At 44.8% G+C, this 23,344-nt stretch overlaps 3 protein-coding genes across 5 annotated transcripts; all 3 read left to right on the plus strand.

The window, feature by feature from the left end:
- The first annotated feature begins 391 nt into the window (after positions 1 to 391).
- LOC128762133 (high choriolytic enzyme 1-like) lies at positions 392 to 1,177 on the plus strand. Its single transcript, XM_053870031.1, has one exon. The coding sequence runs from the start codon at positions 392 to 394 to the stop codon at positions 1,175 to 1,177; it is 786 nt and encodes a 261-aa protein (XP_053726006.1).
- A 2,436-nt stretch (positions 1,178 to 3,613) lies between these two features.
- On the plus strand, positions 3,614 to 4,399 carry LOC128759707 (high choriolytic enzyme 1-like). The gene has a single exon (XM_053866879.1). The coding sequence runs from the start codon at positions 3,614 to 3,616 to the stop codon at positions 4,397 to 4,399; it is 786 nt and encodes a 261-aa protein (XP_053722854.1).
- A 681-nt stretch (positions 4,400 to 5,080) lies between these two features.
- Positions 5,081 to 23,286, plus strand: cracd (capping protein inhibiting regulator of actin dynamics). Of its 3 annotated transcripts, none has more exons than XM_053866876.1 (9): positions 5,081 to 5,210; positions 17,149 to 17,320; positions 18,130 to 18,262; positions 18,347 to 18,496; positions 18,759 to 18,974; positions 19,035 to 21,528; positions 21,639 to 21,829; positions 21,903 to 22,059; positions 22,192 to 23,286. In XM_053866876.1, exons 3-9 carry the CDS (start codon positions 18,221 to 18,223, stop codon positions 22,350 to 22,352), a joined length of 3,411 nt encoding a protein of 1,136 aa, XP_053722851.1. In that variant the 5' UTR covers positions 5,081 to 5,210; positions 17,149 to 17,320; positions 18,130 to 18,220; the 3' UTR covers positions 22,353 to 23,286. The 3 variants fall into 3 exon arrangements, with proteins under 3 accessions (XP_053722851.1, XP_053722842.1, XP_053722832.1); XM_053866867.1 differs by lacking the exon at positions 5,081 to 5,210 and adding an exon at positions 12,149 to 13,462 and having other exon boundaries at positions 18,762 to 18,974; XM_053866857.1 differs by lacking the exon at positions 5,081 to 5,210 and adding an exon at positions 12,582 to 13,462.
- The last annotated feature ends 58 nt before the right edge of the window (positions 23,287 to 23,344 follow it).

The following is a 23,344-nucleotide window of genomic DNA, read 5'->3' on the forward strand; positions in this document are numbered from 1 at the left end:
GGTTGAAGTGTTTAAGTTTGTTTTAGGTTTTGGGTGGAAGGCTGGGGAAAGCTTAATGGCAATGTATTGAAATATAAATGCAAACGTGTGTGTGTTCGGAGTTGCAGAGTGTGTGAGCACCTCACCAGGTTTTGGGTGCTTTTTCCAACAAGAGGCATTAAACGTGACTGTTCAGTGTTGACCAAAGATTACACACATTGTTTAAGTAGTAGGTTTGTCTGGAGAAGCCTTACCACCAAAGTGTTGTTTAGGATCAGCTTGGTAGACCCCAACCCATAATCCTGCAGACACACCTCTGCCGTGGAGTATAAAGACCTGGGACTGGGTTCAGTCCAACATCAAGCTCTGAGACTGCAGAACTCACCAAGCTCTGCTCAGACCAAACCTGAAGATGGTTCTCTGTGTCAGTCTTCTACTGTTCCTGCTCGGCTTCTGTCAGGCTCGACACTTGCAGCAAGAAGAAGAAATCCCAGTGGACCACCTCGACACTGTGGATATCAGCACCAGGATTCTGGCCTCCAACAACAACACGGATGAGGTTCTGATGGAAGGAGACCTGATGGTTCCCAGAACCAGAAATGCCATGCGCTGCTGGTACCAGAGCTGCCAGTGGAAGAAAGGCTCCGACGGCCTGGTGACTATCCCCTTCACTGTGAGCAGTGAGTTCACCAGCTGGGAGAGGAAGAAGATCGAGTACGCCATGGAATCTTTCCACACCAGAACCTGCCTCCGCTTTGTCCCCCGTCAGAGCCAGTACGACTTCATCAGCATTGAGAACCGAGGCGGCTGCTTCTCCTCTCTGGGCCGAGTGGGAGGGATGCAGGTTCTGTCTCTCAACAGAAGAGGCTGCCTCTACCACGGCATCATCCAGCACGAGATCAACCACGCGCTGGGCTTCCAGCACGAGCAGACCAGGAGCGACCGGGACCAGTACGTGAAGATCAACTGGGAGAACATCAACCCACAGATGGCCTACAACTTCTACAAGCAGAACACCAACAACCTCAACACTCCCTACGACTACTCCTCCATCATGCACTACGGAAGAACCGCCTTCTCCATCGCGTACGGGAAGGACTCCATCACCCCCATCCCCGACCCCAATGTCCAGATTGGCCAGCGGCAGGGAATGTCCTACTGGGACATCATGAGGATCAACGCTCTCTACCAGTGCTGATCTTTAACTTTAAGTGCTTCAGCTGATAAATAAAATGAATCTGTGCAAAATATTTCATTAATGCATCTTAATATTGACTATTCTCCCTGAAATGAAAGAAACATGCCATTTTCTTCTTTCATGTGAAGGACTGAACAGAGATGATCAGAAAAGTCAATTGGATTCTTGCATCGAGAAGAAGAGAGAAGTGAAGGATCTTGTTTTCTGTCGAAGGAACAAAACCACCCAGTTGTCGAAAACAATTTGAAACTAACACTGCTCATCTATCGATGATGAAAACAGCAAGAGACTTTATATCTGTGGGGCTTAATAGTATTTTGAGTCATACATGTTTCATTTTCAGTTCAAATAGCAGATGACAAAATAAATGATGTCTACTCCAATTCCATTGATGTTATATTTCAGATTTTCACCTGCAAAAACAGTCCGTCCGAAAGTGATCCATACCTCTCTTCACCAGTGCATTATTTGGTCATGGATATTCATTCATACCACCGTCAGAGAAGTTGATCCACTTGTCTTTCTCCTTTTAGTGAAATAACAGATGAACAGATTTCAGTGAAATTTGCAGGAGACCATTATGGGACAAGAAACAGGCAATATCATTTTGGTGGTTTTCCACATGACCATCTGAATGCATGTGTCTTATGAAGATGCGTCACTCAGTGGTGCACCACATGCTCCCGTCCTTGCTCACACCTACTGTATGTGTTGTGCAAATTTGTAATTCTACTGCCACCAACTGTTGTCAGTGCTCTCAGTGGAATTTCAAATACTACAAAGGTATAAAATAATGGCAATACAAATAAATACAGGACTGTGATATTTGGTAAAATAAATAAATAAAAACCCCATGTGGGTCAAAGTCAGCATCTCAGTGTAGGTCTGCACTCGCTGAGTGCTTTTCTTGTGAACAACACTCATTGTGGAGTGGCCGAGGTTACTGTATGTATTAGTCGCCTGTTAGTGTAACGCTGACTGAAGCAGGAGACTCAAACGCAGATTGGAAGCAGAAGATGGGTATTTAATTGTGCGGAACAGGAAGAGTCTTCGGATGCTGTGGTAGAGATCCCAGACAAATGGGTGGTGAGAGTCCAGGAGTCCGGCTGGCTGTGCGGTGGCAGTGCAGTAGGTGCAGGCAGGCTGAAGCTCTGAGGCAGAAAAGACCAACTGAAATAACTCAGGTAATACAATAAGCAGGAAGTGGCAAATAGCAGATCATCTCGCTCGAAGACAAACCATGAATGGCTGACGAACAGGCGAGGACTGGCAGGTTGGTCCGGTCTTTATATCTTCAGGAGATTGGAGGCAGGTGTGGATGTGACGAGGTGGGTTGGGCGGTGACGTCAGCGGAAGAGGTTGTGACAGTTAGTTTGTTTCGAAACAGAATAACTCCCCAGCAAGATGAACATATTTCAGAAAAAAATTCTAGGACTGGTACGAAATGGACTCACTTTAAAGTGACTGATGCTTGTGGTGTTTTTTAGCTTTGGACTGCAGACTAAAGATTTCCCCCCTTCAAGCCTATTACCACCAGTGCACTGTCGGTCACGTGACCCATGGCTGTCAAAAACAAGCACATGCAGGAAAACTGAATAAGATACAATCTCTCCAACAAATCAACCATCAACATTTTAGAGGTTTTCTCATTCAAACTAACTTATCTGTCCTAGTGAGGACCAATTTGGGGAAAAAATGCTTCTTGTGGGGCCCCTTTGCTGGACCCCATAAGGTTAAGACTCAATTTGAGGATGAAGACTTCAAAACAACAAGGTCATTACAATTGAGTTTAAGTTTGGTTAAGAGTCCCGGTTAAGTTTAGCCATTTGTTTTAAATGTGAGAGGTTGAGGAAAAGCATCATGTCGATGAGAAACCACCAAAAGTCCTAACAAGGGTATAAATGTTAACGTGCGTATCTTGTATAGCTATACTTGTGGGGACCAAGCCTTGGAAACACACCTCCTTGTGGGCGACATTTTGCTGGATCCCACAAGTCCAAGCCTCAATTTTGAGGATTAAAACTGGGTCATCATAACTGAGTTTAGGTTGAAGTGTTTAAGTTTGTTTTAGGTTTTGGGTGGAAGGCTGGGGAAAGCTTAATGGCAATGTATTGAAATATAAATGCAAACGTGTGTGTGTTCGGAGTTGCAGAGTGTGTGAGCACCTCACCAGGTTTTGGGTGCTTTTTCCAACAAGAGGCATTAAACGTGACTGTTCAGTGTTGACCAAAGATTACACACATTGTTTAAGTAGTAGGTTTGTCTGGAGAAGCCTTACCACCAAAGTGTTGTTTAGGATCAGCTTGGTAGACCCCAACCCATAATCCTGCAGACACACCTCTGCCGTGGAGTATAAAGACCTGGGACTGGGTTCAGTCCAACATCAAGCTCTGAGACTGCAGAACTCACCAAGCTCTGCTCAGACCAAACCTGAAGATGGTTCTCTGTGTCAGTCTTCTACTGTTCCTGCTCGGCTTCTGTCAGGCTCGACACTTGCAGCAAGAAGAAGAAATCCCAGTGGACCACCTCGACACTGTGGATATCAGCACCAGGATTCTGGCCTCCAACAACAACACGGATGAGGTTCTGATGGAAGGAGACCTGATGGTTCCCAGAACCAGAAATGCCATGCGCTGCTGGTACCAGAGCTGCCAGTGGAAGAAAGGCTCCGACGGCCTGGTGACTATCCCCTTCACTGTGAGCAGTGAGTTCACCAGCTGGGAGAGGAAGAAGATCGAGTACGCCATGGAATCTTTCCACACCAGCACCTGCCTCCGCTTTGTCCCCCGTCAGAGCCAGTACGACTTCATCAGCATTGAGAACCGAGGCGGCTGCTTCTCCTCTCTGGGCCGAGTGGGAGGGATGCAGGTTCTGTCTCTCAACAGAAGAGGCTGCCTCTACCACGGCATCATCCAGCACGAGATCAACCACGCGCTGGGCTTCCAGCACGAGCAGACCAGGAGCGACCGGGACCAGTACGTGAAGATCAACTGGGAGAACATCAACCCACAGATGGCCTACAACTTCTACAAGCAGAACACCAACAACCTCAACACTCCCTACGACTACTCCTCCATCATGCACTACGGAAGAACCGCCTTCTCCATCGCGTACGGGAAGGACTCCATCACCCCCATCCCCGACCCCAATGTCCAGATTGGCCAGCGGCAGGGAATGTCCTACTGGGACATCATGAGGATCAACACTCTCTACCAGTGCTGATCTTTAACTTAAGTCTCTCCATAAACTTTCACTGTCTGTCCAGTTCATTGAAAGTAAACAAATAAATAAATAAAATCAATCTGCGCAAAATATTTCATTATTGCCTCTTAATATTGACTATTCTCCCTGAAATGAAAGAAACATGCCATTTTCTTCTTTCATGTGAAGAGATAATCAGGAAAGTCAATTGGATTCTTGCATTGAGAAGAAGAGAGAAGTGAAGGATCTTGTTTTCTGTCGAAGGAACAAAACCACCCAGTTGTCTAAAACAATTTGAAACTAATGTCGCTCATCTATCGATGACGAAAACAGCAATAGTCTGAGAGAAATAACCGTTGACAGTAGCAAAGCTTGTTTCTATAATGGATAAGGTAAAATTACATCTGTGGGGCTTCGTAGTGTTTTGAGTCAAACACTTTTAATATTCAATTAAAATCGCAGATGACAAAATAAATGATGTCTAATCCAATTCCAATTTTGCTATATTTCAGTGTTTTCACCCGAAAAAAGAGTCCTGGATGATTAAATCAGGAATCTTTGCATTTCACGTTTAGACGCCCACATTTTAAAAACCGTGATCCATAGAAAGCGCGCCTCGTGTCCGCCGGCGACAGTTGTGTTCCGTCCTCATCCCCATTAATGACTTCCTCCTTCCTCCGCTCGCTCGCCTCCTCGCGCGCAGCCACGCCCTCCCTCCTTCCCCGAGCTCGCAGGCAGCGGCGCGCGCGTCCGCGTCGTGCACCCGCAGCATCAGCAACACAAAAGGAGCCGCGGCTGCAGAAGCAAGAGGAGGAATCTCTCTGAAAAGCAGGTGATTCTCTGTCTTCTGTGTTAGTCCGAGCGTGTCCACCATCGCGACGCGCTCAATGTCACCGTCTTCATTGACACCGCTCACGCCTTCATCCCCGTAGCGCGCGCGCGTCGAAATGGGATGTGATTTCACGCGACCTGAATTGCGCAGCAGACGGCGATGTCAGCTGCGCAGATGATGGTTTAAAGCTCGACCCTTTTGTCTGGTGGAAACGACACGCGCTGTCATGTGGTGGTTTTCGGCGAGCGTGCTAAAAACACCAGGCCAGACTCTTTGTTCTCTGTGCGCCTTTTACACTGCAACTCTCAGGCGGTAATCCCGATGCAGATGCATATATCCCTAATCTGCCATTAAACAGCTCGCTATCGATTCGTGCCGAGGGTCATCGGTGATGGACTTCTCCATCCGTGACGCGGACACATTGATTGGGGATGTCAGCTGCTTCATTGTAATGCAAGTGATCGACAGCAGGCCACAGGAGGAGGCCCTGATCATAGTACACATCAAATATGACTTGGTCCAAGTCTGCTGGATTACAGTGACGGTCAGGTGACGGGGACATTGGGAGACTGAGATGGCATGGTGCCAGCAGTGGTGGATCTGTGAAAGACCATCTCACTGCTGGTCATTGTGGGTATTTAAGCGTCAAACAATGTTGTTCTGGAGTGTGATAAGAGACGGGATGAGGTCCGAAGAATGGCGTCCGTACTAGACCCTGAATTATCTAGGTGATGCCGTTCAATTGTTCTGACTTGTTGCAAAACTCTCAGATTGTTTGTAAACTTTGTTACGCCTTTGTGATAGTTATTTCTTGTCTTGCATCTTAAGATACACTTCTGTTCTTGTGGGCTTAACTGAATGGCCTTCTCACATCTATTGCTCTAGTTTACTTCTGATTTTACCCCTCAGTCTCATATTTCCCAGGAAAAGCTCAGAGTCAATCCACCCAAGTGGCGTCTTGCCAGGTCAGCTCTGTTTCTCTGACCCGGGAAGATGTGTCTCCTCGTGTGCCTTCAAATGTAATAGGTCATTATGATGTTATCACTGCTCCTACCACTGAGACAGGGGCTCTGATGGCCTTACTTCAACTCCTGACAAGACCTGAAAATAGCTCACCTTGCTTCCCCAACTTTAAAGGCCAGCGGGGTATTTCTTAACATTCTTTGTGTTAGAAAACATTTGAGTGTTCTGAGGATAGTGGTCAGTGTCAGTGTGTCTACAAGAACTATGAAAATAATCATGAACCAACATCAGTCTGGGTTTTAATATTTAGGCAAGTTATTGATTTTACTCTAAGTTATTGCACATATCTGAGTGTTTGTAGTTAAGATTAATGATGAAGTGAATGATAAATTTGAACAACATCACTGCCACCTTCACACTGAGAGTCTCTTCTCCTTGAAACACAACAAACAAACATAGTTTTCCATTTTTACTTACCCACTCTTTCCTTCTGCATCACAAACATTTTGGAGTACAGAGACTAAATAAATAAAAATATATCAAAATGCCCATTTTCTGTAGTGAAAACTATGGAAGCTACAATTGTTGAAACAGTTTGGCATTAAACATACAACAACGCAAATTTACTAATAAAAAATAATAATAATACAGTTCACTGCTTAACAACAACATAATAACATAACTAATAAATGTAACAATTGCCATGCAGCACACTGAGATCGATGAACTGAGTGTTGAATGTTGTGTTGGTAGCAGTTAGCTCAGTGGCTAACAAACAGGCTTACGATTTTCCTCCTCCTCCTCCGTCCTAAACACCAACAAACCAGACCACTCTGATGGATTAGCTGAATACATGCACTCAGTTTTAGTATCAGACATTATGACTCTGTGACAACAGAATGCACCTGCTATGTTTTAAACCAGCATATTTTCCAGTCTGCAGCATCATCAGTCAGATTCAGAACATGGACACCCCTGGTGGTCATGGGGGAGAGGTGCATCCACAATAATGGGAAAAAAAATTAACTGGATATTAATATTAAATGGAATCATGCAATCCCCCAACCCTGCTGATAAGAACTTTGTTTGAAGAGTTCCATATTTTATATCAAGAAAACCATTGTGATTGAAAGTGTGTAGCTGGCCAGTGTTCGGCCGTAGACCTTGAGTTTGACATCTATGCTTACGTAAAAGCCGAGGAACGGAAGAGTGTGAATCTTAAATATTTCATCTTAGTTAGCCAACATGACTGCTGCAAATGTGCGTCCGATAAATGTGCAGTCAATGTCATGTTGTGTGAGATTGAAAGGTCTGTTTACGCAGCACATTTCTTGAATCATTAGCTGTGCATGTGCACTGGCTGCAGCATGGTTGATCTTGGCGTCATCTCAGTAAACGCTGTTGTCTACTTACGTTATGGGTGATAAACCTGTGCATTAGGGAGCTCTGTCTCACACACACACCTTATCATCAATATTCATCTTTAATTCTGCAGGCAGACAAGCAATAGTTGCAGTTCAAGCAACATAACCATGAACCAGAACTGTGGCGTCTGAGTTGCAGCAGTAGTTTCTCTTTGTCCAAGAAGCCTCACTGCGTGTTCATTGCAGATCGAAGTTGAGACTGGAACATTATTGAAAAGTCATGGTGTGACACATTATCATCACACATGTGCACACACAGATACTGTTCGCCCACAATCCCGCCTTTGTGTTCATCAGCTCGTGGAAATGGTGAATGCCACTCTGTTCTACTGCACTGGCTGTCTGGATGAGAAACAAAGTGACACTTTGTGCCTCCTCAGCAGCAGAGCAGCACTAACACACACAGCACAGCCCCTTCACACACCAGCATCCTCACACCGTGACTGTACATGTGCGACAACATACAGCTTTTCAATGTTGTGTCCTCCCTTCGGAAGGAAAATCAAATTGCTATCAAAGTGATGGATGCCGCGCATGTCCTCACACACGCACACACACACACACACACAGCTTAGTCGTCAATGACACCTGACTCCAGGTAATGCCCTAGATCCACAGTGACAGCAGGCAGGTGGAACACACACTCAAAGGCACACACGCACAGAAACCAGCGGACGGTAAGAAGACATTCTTTCACTCAAACACTTGTGTGTGTATTCATGTTCTGCTAGTATGTACATTGCAAATGCAGACTATGTGTGTTTGTTGCTACAGTCGGTCGTAACCAGAAGATATCTTCTGAGCGCATGAATATTACTGGACTGCAGCGTGGTTTATGAGTATGAACTGCTGAAACCGTGTGAAAGTGTGGAGAGACTGTGGCGTCTCTGTTGTGGTTTGCACACCGTCAGTGAACCAGAGTGGAAAATGGACTCATGGTCATGTGATACACTGTGTGTGTCACATTGAAATCCATAGTTTTTCCCGCAAACACCTTGGAGACATACAGAAATAAATACCGGAGACGTGCTGGAGCTGGTGTTTGTCACTGGCTCTTTGCACTCAAGTGTTTTGAGTTATGTTTAACATCCTGTTGTTGTTTATTCTGCAGAAACAGGATTCTCACACTTGTGGGATTTCCTGCAGCAGAGAGCCAGTTCATGAAACTATAAATATCGTTTAAGAATTTAGCGCTGCTGACTCTCTGGAGAGTCATTTCCCAGTGAAGATGCACACTGAAGATGTTCCATGTGACTCATTCAGTAGATTCCTTAAGGGTTCCTCAGATACCACCTGCTAGTCAATAGTGTAATGATCGGGTCAATGTGTTTGTCTAACTTGTGTAAATAACCAGTCACTTTGTTGTCACACCAGAATACCTTGGTGTTAGATAGTTGTTTACATTTCAGTTCAATGTGTCATTTTGCAGTTACAGTTGACACTTGAACATTTCCTTCTTGGTGTAATGTGATTATTGTGTGGTGATTCTGACTGAGCTTTAGCTCCTGGTTGTAAATGTTGGCCGCTGTTCAGCATTTTAGTAGATTTTTCATGTTATTTTTGATCATCTGAATAACAGATCAGTCTAATCCCAGTTTGACCGCCATTACCGCATCACACTGCACCTCCTGCATGTGTTGACCAGCTTATTGATCGAGCCGTGTGTAATATTGGGCCGCTCTTTAATGGCCTGTTAACTAGCAGAAATATAGGGCAGAGACCAGTCCATTTGTTTCAGTGTGTGACTGAACCGGAGACCATGCTTGTACAGTGATGAGTGCAAACTCAAGGATGATAGAGAGCCGGCCATTGCTGGCCCTCCGCACTTAACCGTCACCTCTTTTATAGGCTGTTCCAAAAGGGTACGTATTTGGTGGGAATGAATCAGTATTAAATTTAAATCTGAATGTTGAGTCGGTCAGTCGCTCTCTTTTTAGGATACAATGAAACAACCATTAGTTCCAGTCTTGAGTGGTTTAGCGAACCCCAAACCTGGTGCCTCGCTGGGTTTCTTACTGTAACCATGTTGAGTAACACACCTTTACAGTACCATATTTTGATGAGCTTTAAAGGCTCTTAAAAAAACACATTGTGTTTAATTGTTCTTTTTTCAAAATTATTTGATGCTCTTCATTATTTACTGTATTTTAGAGCTGATTCGGTTCAAGGTTTGAACACCCTTCATGGTCTTATGCATGTCAGGTCAAGTCAAGTGTTTGTATTTTAATAATGATATGTAATACAAAGTAGTTAATCCAGCCTTGTACAGTTATTTGAAAATGTGTGAGGGTCATGAAAATGTATCCCTACGGTTCAGTGGGGAGAATCAGTTGCTTCTCATCTGAAACAGATGCTCTCCCAAAACCTTTGTAAAACCGAATATTACTTCTCTCAAGTCGAATGATCTGCCTTTGAATTAACACCACACAGATGTCGACACTGACTGAAATGTTTATCTTCATCGTTATGTAATATCTTGTTTTGGGGAGGGAGCAGATCACTCCTCCCTGCTGCCCCCTGGATGAAGTCTGACCTGGAATTTTGGCTGAGCCTTGGCAGTTGTTGCAACTAGCAATCATAGCATGGGGTATTCATGCAAATGAAGTAGTCTGGAGTGTGAGTCGTCTGTGTCCTCTGGCTGCTGTTGTCATGGCAACCAGTGACTGTTCAAACTTCAGAGGATCAAGTGGATGAGACGGATTCGCTGTTTCTCGTCCTTCCCTGAGCTGATCGGTGATAGTGATGAGTGTTTTACCTGAGAAGGTCCACGGGAGCTTCCAGCCTGACCTGCTGCTTCCTACTGTTCACTGTCTTTTCATGTGGAAATCTAGTGGAATCAAAGGAAATTCCTTATCATGTCCTTTGATTCCATTTACAATACATGATCTTCTTAGATCCAGATGTGCTTCCTCGCACAATGGCTTAACTCTCCTGGATTTAGTGTCTTAATACGCAGTTACAATCTTCCAGAATCAGCTCAGTGCGAAGATACTTGCATTACATCTTACATTAGGGTTAATCCCTTAAATTCTTGCTCCGTGAGGTGCCAGTTCACTTTACACACAACCAATTTCCAACTTCCACTCCCTCCTTTTGGTAAATACCAACATAGTTTTGTCTTGTTCAAAGCTACTACATACATCTTTCCATGGTTGTTTCCTGGGTTGACCCTTCTTTGGACTGCAACTGAATGATTTCTGCGTATTAAACACTTTTTTTTGATCGTGTTGCTGACAGGACGGTCTTGACTTCAAATCCCTGTGTGCATTAGCTGGCTGTCGTAGTAGCTTTAGCTCTTTACCTCACTAACTCAGCCACGCTTTCGCCAGTTCCTGTGTGTCATCATGAATTGACGTGGAGCCGGCAGTTTATCGCTGAAGCGCAATGTTGAGTCGAGTCAGTGTCGTACGCCACTGCAGCCGTCACCTTGTCAAAGACATTACTGTGTTGGTGTGGCGCACATGACCGCTCCTCCTCTTTTCTCCATCATCTTTCCAACTCAGCCACTTTGCTGCAAACACTTCCAGCTGTTAACCTAAATTATTCCACAGCTTCAGCTTACACATCCACTGCTGTCCGGATTATTGCTTGTGTTATAGCGTTCACAATTACTCGCTAATCTTGTGGTGAGCAAAGCAATCCTGTGGAGTATAGCTGTCTCATGACAGTTACTTGCTTGGGGGCGGCTTCAGCAGGTCCATTTAGTGTTTCCGAGGCACCACAGTACGTTACGTAAACCAGCCATCCTCCTTTAGTTTCTCTGAGGATGTTCCTGCAGTCCGCTGGTTGTAATTACTCCACTTATCTCCCACAGTTCTGAAGCCTTCAGGTTTGGTAGGATTGAATCGTGCTCCTTGTGCTAGCTTTTGTTGTGTTCCCTCATCCCAAGACTTCAGATTGCATTACCACTGCTTTTTATAACAACAACAACAATAATAATAATGGAAGCTCCGAGGAGGAATGTTGGGAAAATGAACCCTCTTCACAAGGGTTTCAGGTCGTGCTGTGACATTATGTGTTCATACTTAACTACTGTAGAGCTACTGTCAGTTTTCATGAGAACAAATTGAAACCTGGTACTAATGTTAGCGGCTGGACAATGAAGCGAAAATAACAAAAATGATACAAAGGCCGCAGTGATTAAGAGCAAAATTATCAATAACATAATTGACAAAATGTGCAGGAATGCTTGGAGAGCTTTGAGCTTTGCATAACATAAAACGTAAAAATAATATTAAAAGGTGTCGTTCAATAATGATATACGAGTAGATTTTTAAGACTTAACTTGATATTGATGTTTTTGAAACATTTAACCTTCAAACATTTAAGTTCAGTCTGAATAGAATGAGCATGATTTTTTTTCAAATTGAAATGAACAAAAATTGAAAATATGAATTATTAATTTTAAAAAAGATTGCTTGTACAGTGTGCTCACATCTTTTGAAGTTCTAAATACACGGTGACTCACTAAAACCAATCCATGTTGTTGCTGTGGAAACAAGGCCCATTTTCTCCATTTATCCAGCTCTCATTCAGTAGTTTAATTTCAAATGTACTGCTAGTGATTATACATATTTTTATATTAATAGACCATAAATAATCAAACAAATATTAGTACAATAATTTCTTTACATACAGTATTTGAATTAATGCCCAGATACATCACGGCGCTGGAATGTGAAATATTATACCCCTAAATATTTTCAGTTATTCCATACACATCCTGCCAATAGTATCTGATCTACAATTCCTCCAACATGACGGAGCCAATTGTTTTTCCCCAATTTTATTTATGTTTTGATATATTTCCCATGTCCACATGCCAAGGTTGTTGTAGAGAACATTGGCAAGAAACAGTCCGTAACCCAAGTGGAGTGCAGAGAAAACTCTGACGGCTACACGGACTTGGGTTTTCATGTTTCATGAAAATGCTGAGGAAAAAAAACTTTTTTGAAAAAACATTTTTGAACTGTCTGTCAAAAGCTTCCCAGCTAGCTGATCTCTTGTGTGTGGTTTGCCCAACTCAGAGAGAAGTCTGTTGGTGAATGACGGAGGGTGTTCAAAGTTCATTCTGACATCTGTGGTTTGTTGGTTCCTGTCTGCTCACAAGATTATTAAAACCTGCTTCGCTCTTGATCTCCTTTGTGGAGAACCTGAATCCTAACAGACCAGAGGGCTTCTGGTCCTTTGTCTCAGTGGGTCACAGTTGAAACAAGTGTTTGTCTTTGTTATCTTGTTAATCATTTTCAGCTCCGAATGTAACTGAACACTTGTCCAACAAATCATCTGTGCTTCTATTTTTCCTACATTATTGGGATTAAATGTTTATTTAATGGATAACTAATATATTTTGGTTTATTACTACCCATTCCTATCATAATGTGTTTCCGCTGGTTTCTTCATATTTTATAATTTACTTGTAACGTTGACTTTCTTGGGAAGTGAATGGCGCTGAGCTAAATGTTTACTCAGCTGCTGATACTGACTTTCAAGAGCAAAAGCTTTGGTAATGTCACGTCACTGCTCATTGTCTTTGAAGATTTACTGTTGACTTTTATCTCCATCTTTCGATGAACACATAAAGCTTCCTCAGAGGGCCACTGGGGTCTATTTATTCCGCAAGAGCAAACAGAGCTGGACATTAGTGTGGCGGAGAGGAAAGTAAAAAAAAAACAAACCTTTGAACAGAGATTATGTAAAGTGCTTTTTTGCTACGCTATCCTTCTGTTGCTTAGTTTGAGAAAAAGGAACTTTTTTAATCTGACAACCTTATTCCAACCTCAAGGTGTGAAGGAACCATGGCGACAGGTGCTGCCGCAAATATGCATGACCTGAAATTAGAGGTCCCAGAATTCAAAAATCAAGGTAAAGAGACAATTAATTCTTAAAAAGGCATTGGTGATGTTTACGCCGCTCTTTTTAAGAAACGTGTGGTTTGCTGAGTGCTGTGAGGTTCCAGGTGTGATTTTAGATGGTGTGCTGTTTTTCTCTTTGCTCACTTCCCCTTTAACTCCTTTCAAGAGTTGTACATTTTCCTGAGCCGATTCCACAAAGATGTACCACACCATGAAAGATGCACAGCAAATGAATAATGCAGAAATATAGAACCACAGCTTCTGAGAGTGAGGGTGCAGTGTTAGTTGATGGGAACTTCACTTGGCTTTAAACTCATGTACATCAATGTGAACAGACCATAATTCACTTAGTATTCATGTCAGAAATGGCAACAAATCAAGCTGACATTCCTTGGGTTATTATCTCTAAGCTCATTACAGTTATGAGCTTGTTCGCTGACCTTTTTTTCACAAGTTCTTGTCTACCTTTGAGTTCAACTAGTCTTCCACTTTGGAAAAGTCTTCTTGACTGTAAACAAAGAGAAACCATAGCGTTGCTGGAAATTCGTGCTGAGCGGCCCTGGAAAAGTGTCCAGTCCTGTTTCATGCATGAGTGTGCGAGTCCGCCGCGGGCCGTGCATTATGGCTCTCTTACTAGAGTAGGAACACGGGATGCAGGGGAACCAACCGTCAGTGTCGCACCACAGTCTCACCTGAGTGCTCTTCTGACAGAAGACGAGTGGTCCTTCAGCATGCATGGTCTCACACATACGGACCCTGTTTACATCCAAACAACCGCTGCAGAGCTTAAAATTGAAACAGGGATTTCCGTCCAAATAATGTAATCACATAGCATCAGGTAACATTAAAATACTACTACTACTATTAATAAAGTGGTTGTATTGATGTCACACCACTCCCAACTAAAAAAGAAATTGTCCTGTTGTTTTGACCTTTGCAAAATAAGTCATGTGAAATAACAAACTCTGGATTGCTACGTCACAAACAAACGCACCTTGGTTACAGGATCGACTCTGCTTTGATCCAGTACCACTGAATAAGCGGTCGCCGCTTAGCTCTGCTGTGATGTTGCTGATGTCGTGTAAAACTTAAGGGCTCTTGTGAGTCTCGTGTCCTTGGTGTGAGATGTGTGGTATTTAGGTTGCTTGGCAATTGACCACTATTTTTAGCCACCTACCTTAATAATTGGTGGACAGATTGTCATGTGACGTTTACCGGTTGGCGAACTCGCCAACATGTCCGCTTGTGGAGATGTAAAAATTGAATAAATGCATGTAAATTGTTATAAACACCTGCATAGTAGTTGCATAAATAAAATTAAATTAAAAAATGTAATGTAACTGTAGGAAACACTTAAATCTTGTTTCGAAACTCTACGTTTTCATTTTTCCAAATGTATATGCCCTTTGATGTGAAATGGTCCCACACTCCATGTTTTGGGTTGCGATAGTCACATAAGCTGTTTCTCCTCTTACTGCAGATTGTGCTAAAATGACGTCACGACTAGTCGACTCAATGAACCCTTCAGTGACTAATTTCATTCTTGACTCTGTCGACTGGTTGTTACAGCCCTAATCCGAATTGCTCAGAATGTTCTGAAAGGTTCGCATGGTAAATGTTGCATCTCACTTTAATTTTTGAAGTGTCCATTGTGAAATGTTCCCATACTTCCGATGTTGTGAGTCACCAGGGTCCCAGTGCGTCAGCCATTTGACCTCTTACTGCGGATTGTGACAAGGAGTGGAAAAGGGAGCAATGGCGTCACCACAGCACTCATAAACCTGTTTGCAACTAATTCAGTGGATGATTATAGTCAATTGTGTTGCAGCCCTACTATAAACCTACTGACACCTTCAAACAAAACCAGAGTTGCTGTCAAAGGAGAATCCCGAGTATCACTCTCTGCTCCAGGGAATCTGTAGAGGATGGGGCTAACCTGAACCTGGATCAAGACCTGGTTAGGGAAGTTGTGACACCTAGTCTCTGACAGTGACAGTGCTCATCACCTGCTTGCACTGGAGTTCTTGTTCCGTTTGGAACTGGATTGTAGAATTATGGAAGGGTTATTTTGCCTGTTGCTTCAGCTGCACACTTGCCTCAAAGAAACTGTACAATGTTCTCAGTCCTCTTCACCTCACTGGTGACAAGGTGCAACCTGGACCAAATTGAACGTCTCTCTCTGGCTTCAAAAATGAGGAGGACTAGGTGGCATGTTTTAGATCTTGGATGGATATTGGCTCACCAGAAGACCATGACTTTGTGATTTTGCTTGACATTGAAGAGAGAAACTGAACCCAAAACACCAGGTTAATGGTTCACATTGAGCCTGAGTTTTCATTGGGTTGTCCCCTGCTTTCAAACCCCATTTAAAACAAGCACCTTCATCATTGATGAATGTCTGACAGAGAAAGACTAATAAAGGCCATTTAATCTAATCTAATCGACATAGAAGCTTATTGTGTTGTTCTCCAAAACTTGCAAGTGCCATTGTCATCCTAAAGGTCAGAATCTGGAAAAATATAAAACTGCTGCCCACAACCAATTCTAAATACAGGGTCCCTTATTAAACACTGTCTAATATTTGGCATCACCCCATGATACCTGTGTTTTAGCCAGAAGCCAAATGAAACCCAGCACCAGTTGCTACTAATAGCTCTGAAATAGATACCAGCTGATCGGTGCGAAGGCCCGGCGCTGTGGTGTAGAGTGGCTTTGTAACTTCAGCCACTTGGTTCACCCACTGAACCACCACATTGTTCGCAAAAAGCAGAGAGCAAGGAAGTAAACAAAAAGATGGACATTATGCCTCGATATAAGGTACAAGTAACATCCGACTTACAACCTGCTCGACTTCCGTCCACCTGTACTTACGACCACGGCCAGCAGATGCTGTTTTTTTTTTTTTGTCAATGTCTGGCACTGCAGCACATAGCAGCCCGGCAACACAGCAGCACAGTATCCCAGCATCTCACTCTCACGCAGCGATCCACCACTACAGTAGTACATATAACCCTTGCGCCAGCTATTTTGAATGGCATTCAACTTAACTCCAATCTGATTTATGAGCAGTTGGTCGGAACCGATCCCGGTCGTGTGTCGGATGTTACTTGTATATACGCTGCCTGCCTCAAAGTTGAACATGTTTTGGAATTTGGTTACCAACTGATGATGCATGAAGTAAGGCGCATCGAACATCTAGCCTGGGAGCCATTTGAGGCCCTAAACTGCAAGTCATAAAATGCGTTGGTGAGTGGTCATGCAGAGCCATCAAGTCCAATGAAAATGCTCTGCTGTTGAGCCGCTAAGTGGCGGCGCTTCGTACTGTAACTTGTTTTCCTGTCTGCCTCCAAAAGAACAAAGGCCAGGAGTCTGGTAGTCATAAATGTGCTTGGAATTTTCATTGTGATTTTCATTTTTGCCCAGTCCTACTAGCCAGCCACAGGTGCTGCAGGCCATATAGACATTTGACCAGTGTCTGCAAATGGCCCGCAGGCTGGACTTTGCTCGTGCCTGTGAAAGGTAATTGCACTAGTAGGTGCCAAGCTGTTCGTCACTCCCCCGTCATGTTCGGCTTGATAATTACCCAATCCATTTTATTATCTCATCTTTGCAGTGTAATGACACATGGGGAGGTCGCGCCTTCACACACTCTGTTCCTTCGGTCTCTTCATGACATCTGTGGTCTTTCACCAACAGAGAAGAAAAGGCGACTGGGCAAGTTCCAGCCCTTCAGGAGACTCTTTAGGAAGAAGAAGAAGAGGGACGTGGACGCTCGCTTTCATGGAGCAGAGCTGAAGATTGGTGTCTGTCCCGGGGAAGCCTGCCATGGAGTTGTGTCAGATGAGGAGGATGCCAACCAGAATCTGAGGTGAAAAACCTGTTCTCAGAGTTGGATATTAAACTGCTTTTGAGATTCCCTTTACATATGTGTGTGAAGTGGAAGTGACAGTGGGCCATAAATGTGGCGTTTTGTGGTTATGCAACCTGTCGCCAAAGGATGAGGCAAGCAATCCTGAACATTTCTCAATTTCTGTGCAGATTTAATCGTCATTTTTGAAGTCAAGATTTGTGTGACGTGAACATGCTGTAACGTGCCTTTTGCTAGCACATTGTGACGCCTCTCTGGCCAAAGGCTTCAATTTCTTTGAGCATACCTGAGATGGCTGTCATTAAAAAAGAAAAAAAAACTCTTCATATCTTTCAAGAGTCATTGTGGCTTTAGTAAAAAGAGGAAAACCTCTGTTGAGAAGACAGGTAACCTGAAAGCAAGAGGACTGTCATAGAGATAAGAGGAGCACAGATAACAAGATGTTTGATCAGGATAACGGCGGGAATATTACAGTCCAAATTACACCTACAAGCTAGCAACAGTTACTCAGGCAGTCTCATGAATCAGATAGAAACATTGATATATGAACTACTGCGTTTACTTTCCAAGAGCTGTGCACTATGTACTCATCAAGTGAAAGGATTTCATGGCATCTGGATCACAGGAAATGTTCACTTTTGACCCTAGATAATATATATAGACGAGTTGGATCAGTTACTATGGAAACTTATCTGAGCTTCGCACCTGCTAAAGCAAGTCATCCAGAAGGCGGCTTCCTTCTACTGCTGTATCCCCCTTGTTTCACGGTGGTGACTGCAACACTGAAGGGATCTGTTCGGCTCCTGCAGGGATTTGAATCCTATCGGGTCGAGGTCCCTCTCCCACGACAGCGTCTTCATCCCAGAAGAGTCAGTAAAGCAGCCCTCTCTGGAATACACCATGTCGCAGGAGAACGTCTCAGATAAAGTCAGGAATCTGCAGGTATTGAATCACAGCCATTCAGATCCAGCAACGGTTCATTTGGTGGGGGAGGATAATTTATATGTTTTTCTGTCCATTGAATAGAAGCAGATTGCACAAAGTATTAAGTTTGGGCAGAAGCCTCCGTCGGTGAGGAGGAGCGAGGGGGATGATGGAAGTTCAGATGAGGATGAAGTCCCTCAGAGTCCGATGAAAGTGATGGCGCAGGTAGAGGCCGAGTCAGCACAAACGGAGGTCAGTCATTTTTGACTTAACTGACAGTTTTTGTTCTTGCATGACGAAGAATATCATGGTTAAGCCATTGTTTTGTTGTGTGATAGTAGACTAGTTTTTCATCTATGGCCTGACACAACGGCAGACACACTACACACAACTGCCTCTTCAGTTTCTTCTTTCTCTACTAAAAGACACCAAGCTGAATTCTAAATTTGAACCATTATGATCCACAGCTCATCATGAACATTTGTTCTGTTATTTTTCTAATTTTCAACAAAAGCAGGTTCATGAAGCCCCAGTCTCCCGTGCACAGAGCACACCTGTAAAGTCCCCACGGTCCAAAAGAGTTCTTCCACCTACTGGAACAATCGAATCCATCAACCTGGACGCAGTCCCGCAGTCAGTACCTCGCTTGGACAACGCAGCTGCTAAACATAAACTGTCCATTAAACCCAAAAATCAAAGGGTTTCTCGTAAACACCGACGATTCACACAGGTAGGTGAATGTGAGGTCTGTGTGTGCACAATGAGTTTAAGCAAACTCCTTCTTCCGCAGGATCTCCAGGAGGTGCCAACTCATGGTGTCCTCCAGGAGGAGCTTGAAGAGGCTGGCGTCTCCTCTGCTGTCCTGAGGAGGACTTCTGTTGAGGAGGGAGATTTGAAGAAACAGAGATGGGAGGAGGAAGAAAGACTAGAAATTGAGAGGAAACAAGCTCTAGAAGAGCAGCAGCTGCATCAACTTGAGAAGGAGCGTCAGAGGCTGCTGGAGGAGCAGCAGCGCATCCAAAAAGAGGAGGAGGAGAACAGGCTACGTGAGGCTGCAGAGAAGAGGAGGTTGGAAGAGGAAAAGAGGATCAGAGAGGAAGAAGAGAGGAGACAACGTGAGGAGCTACAGCGGAGAGAAGAGGAAGAGAGAAGGATGCAAGAAGAACAGGAGCGTCTGAGAAAAGAAGAGGAAGAAAGAAGGGTGCGAGAAGAACAGGAGCGTCTGCGAAAAGAAGAGGAAGAGAGGAGGACGCGAGAAGAACTAGAACGTCTGCGAAAAGAAGAGGAAGAGAGAAGGATGCGAGAAGAGCAGGAGTGTCTGAGAAAAGAAGAGGAAGAGAGAAGGATGCGAGAAGAACAAGAGCGTATACGTAAAGAAGAGGAGGATAGAAGGATGAGAGAAGAACAGGAGTGTCAGCGAAAAGAAGAAGAGAAAATGATGAGAGAACGGGAGCGTCAGCGAAAGGAAGAGGAAGAGAAGAAACTGCTGGAAGAAAAGAAACGAAAAGAAGAAGAAGAGAAGAAGAAGCAGGAAGAAGAGCAGAGGAGGCAGCAGGAGCTTGAAGCTGAACGTGCAAAAAAGCAGAGAGAGGAAGAGGACCGAAAGAAAAAGGAGGCAGCTGTAAAGAAGAAGATGCAGGAGATTGAGGAAAGGAAAAGGAAGGAAGCTGAAGAGAAAAAAAGGAAGGAGGAAGAATTGAAGAGGTTGTCTTCAGCAGAGATGGACAGCGGCTCTGATCCACAAGAGAGGAAGAGAAGAGCAGAGGAGTTGCGCTGGAGGGAAATGGAGGAGAGGCAGAAGCCTTTCTCCTTCAAAGTATCTTCTGGAGAGAAACAGATTTTATTCCAGAAGGTCAACCTGTCACCAGTTACTCCTTCCTCTAGTCAGCAGAGTGGTGCTGTTACAGATCAGAGGGACATAGTGAAGGCTTCCTCCTCTGAAGGTCCAGAGTCACCAAACCTGCCAACATCTCAGTGTGTTCCCCACACTGCCATACTGGTGACTGGGGCGCAGCTCTGTGGGACTGCTGTTAATATGGACCAGATCAAAGACCCGGCTTGTAAATCTCTTCTGGGTCTGGGAGAGGACAGAAAGACTCAAGGAATGCCTCTGACAACCAAGAGTAAAACCTCTCCAGACCGCAAATCGGGCAAAACCAAATCCCTGACAGAGGCCTCAGTGTCATCAGACAGCGCAGCCGTCCTGGCCGAGTGGGCCACTATCAGGTCTAAGATCTTCAAGGGAGTTGAAGAAGGGAAGTATGATGAGCAACAGGACCAGAACAAGAACCAGCCTTCATCAAATACCGAAGAACAATCAGCGTTTGCCCACATGAACCTCAGAAAGACCATGTCGGCCAGCCCCAAGTTCTCCATCACCCCTGCTAAGAAGAAGTTTGGGGACTCGAACAGGAACTCTGAGGTCTTCAGTGTAGACGATGCTGATGAAGAACCAGCTGCTTCAGCGCCACCTGCTACAAGCAGGCAAGCGCCAAACAGGACCAGCAAAACAGTCCGAATCACTGAACGAGGATCGGAGGAATGTATGTTTGCCAAAGACCTTCCTTCTTTCCTTGTTCCCAACACTGCAGCCTCTGAGGGAACTGAAATGAGGACCAGGGGTCACAGTGAAACTGAGGCCATGAGGAGGGAGGACGAGGAGGGCGCTGAAGAGAAGCCTTCGCCGTTTGGTATCAAGTTGAGGAGAACCAACTACTCTCTTCGCTTCCACAGCGAGCAGTCAACAGAGAAAAGGAAGAAACGCTACAGCGCTGGAGACAGCTTTGACGGGGTCCCCTCTCCCCTCACCCCCATTGACCCAGACGCGGACACTTCACTCGTGTTCTCTGACAAATCCAGAACCCCATCTCCTCAAAAGGAAAAGGTCGTGAGCAAGTACCTTCACAGCACCCATGTGGCAGCTCCCACCAAATCACGCAAATCCAGCTGCGACGACGGCGACAAAGTGCCGTCCAAGTCTTCACTCTACCGCAGACCTGCCACATCACCGAAACCTACCGGCAGAGTCCAGACGCCCCCGCTCTCACCGCTGCCCAAAGTGCTTCCAGGGCTTCCGTCTGAGGTCCACAGACTGGGTGGGGGTGATTCACCTGGTCATGAACAGATAACTGTGGGTGAGGACTTGACAGCTGCATCTCAGCTGCACTGCAGCAGCCAAGGTCACATCCAAGGTGAAGAAGAGCCAAAGGAGAAGAGGTCTTTCTTTCCGTCCATCAACATCCCCTGGAGAGAGAAGGTGGACAGAAAGACAGAGCTCAAGAGAGGTGAGTACCACATTGACCGGTGAGCCTGACTGACAACAGACTGACAGACTTTAAGTTGAAGATGAAACAGTCCAAGCTTGTCACTCCAGACTCTTCATGCTCTCCAACAGAAAAACCCTCGCTGCAGAGCCGACATTCACTGGACAGTTCAAAGGTCCAGGACAAGGAGGCGGGACCCCTGTGGATCACACTGGCCCTTCAGAAGCAGAAGGGCTTCAGGGAGCAGCAACAGAACCGCGAGGAGCGGCGGAGCCAGAGAGAAGCCAAGCTGGCAGAGAAGCAGGCGCGGGAGAGAGACAGCGTGTGTTTCCCAGCTCGCCCAGTGTTGCCCTGGATGCTATCCACCAGTAATCAGCTGCTTCTGATCTTTGTAGGTCACATCACTGAGCCCCACTGAGAGCAGAGGGAGTGCCAGTCCCGGCTCCAAGCCCCAGACACCAGAAGAACCCAAGAGGCCAGACAGTTTTCTGGGAAGATTCGAGCGCAGAGAACAACTGAAGAAGGCCAACACGCTGCCCAGCTCTGTCACGGGTGAGAGCCAAAAACTCACTCTTTTGATACAAAGATGGAAAATTCTTATCGTACAGATTATCTTTTCAGTGGAGTTTAAATTATGTGGATCTAGAGCGATTTCAAAAGTACTCATGTCTGATGTTTTCTCAGTTGAGATTTCAGACTCGACGCCGTCGCCCCCTGCTGTTAAAGACGTGTCAAAGCGCTTCCCCACCAGCGACTCGCCGCAGGTCACGACAGAACCGGCCTGGCTGGCCCTGGCCAAGAGGAAGGCCAAAGCCTGGAGCGACTGTCCTCAAATCATCAAGTAACACCGGCGTGCTCGTAGACTCAGTCATCGCCGCCCACCGTCACCATGACAACCCATCTGTGAGCCCTAGTATCCCTCACAGGCTATTGAATACGCAACCAATATCCAAACACTATTTAAGCAAGTATCAACAGCATGTGCTTCTAAACAAGATCCAAGCCGATGACGACGTCATAACTGAGCAAGTCCTCAGCAGCCAATCGCAAGAGCCAACCGTTTTTGAATGAAGCCGTCACAGTGGTTGTGAAATTGAAGAAAGGTGTTTCATGGGGTGGAACCTTTGTCAAAAGGGCTAGGGGGAGCAACAACTCCACTCTGACGGAGGTTTTCGTGCGCTGTCGGTGATGACCCGTCCCTTTTGAATCCTCACGCTGTCTGTGACCAAGTTCGCCAGAAACATGTAAAGAATCTGCCAAAATCACCACAACACAGCACTCTTTGATAGTGACTTCACATCACCACTCACTCTTGATGTGCATTTTTTTCCTGTTTTTCTTCTGCCTGCTGTAACATTTATTCTCGTAGCAGTCACGTGTTTTGTCATCCATCACTCCCTCCTAAATGTGGTCCTTGCACTCTCGCTCGCCATCATCGTCTCTCACTCGATGATCTGTACTTATGTAATCTAAGACCAGAGATCCACACGCTGGGGGGGGGCACTTTCTGTTTCTAACGTCGGTCGTGCACAATAGTGTAGTGTGCGCAGTGTTACCTGTAACTAAAAATGTTTGGTATTATTTGCACTTTTTTGTCCACTCAAGAGACATTCATGAGAAAATTCTTAAGAGATTAAATCAATGCTATGAATGATGTAAATTAAAAAAAAAAGTCTGAACTGAATGTGGATATTTGGTTGTAACAAGAGGCTCCTATGAGAAACTGTGACTGTTGTGATAATAAAAGAAACATTACTAATAAAAACATCCTGAAAAGTTGTGTAAGCCCATTGAAAAAAATGAAAAAAAAAGATATAAATTCTATTTTTTCATTTAT

Source organism: Synchiropus splendidus, chromosome 1 (assembly GCF_027744825.2).
Source record: "Synchiropus splendidus isolate RoL2022-P1 chromosome 1, RoL_Sspl_1.0, whole genome shotgun sequence".
Taxonomy (NCBI): Eukaryota; Metazoa; Chordata; class Actinopteri; order Syngnathiformes; family Callionymidae; genus Synchiropus; species Synchiropus splendidus.

Coding starts and splice junctions, on each gene's coding strand:
- LOC128762133 (XM_053870031.1), top strand. CDS start 392: ATGGTTCTCTGTGTCAGTCTTCTACTGTTCCTGCTCGGCTTCTGTCAG.
- LOC128759707 (XM_053866879.1), top strand. CDS start 3,614: ATGGTTCTCTGTGTCAGTCTTCTACTGTTCCTGCTCGGCTTCTGTCAG.
- cracd (XM_053866857.1), top strand. CDS start 13,396: ATGGCGACAGGTGCTGCCGCAAATATGCATGACCTGAAATTAGAGGTC. Junction 17,321..18,129: donor GATGCCAACCAGAATCTGAG/GTGAAAAACCTG, acceptor CGGCTCCTGCAG/GGATTTGAATCCTATCGGGT. Junction 21,830..21,902: donor AGGCGCGGGAGAGAGACAGC/GTGTGTTTCCCA, acceptor TGATCTTTGTAG/GTCACATCACTGAGCCCCAC.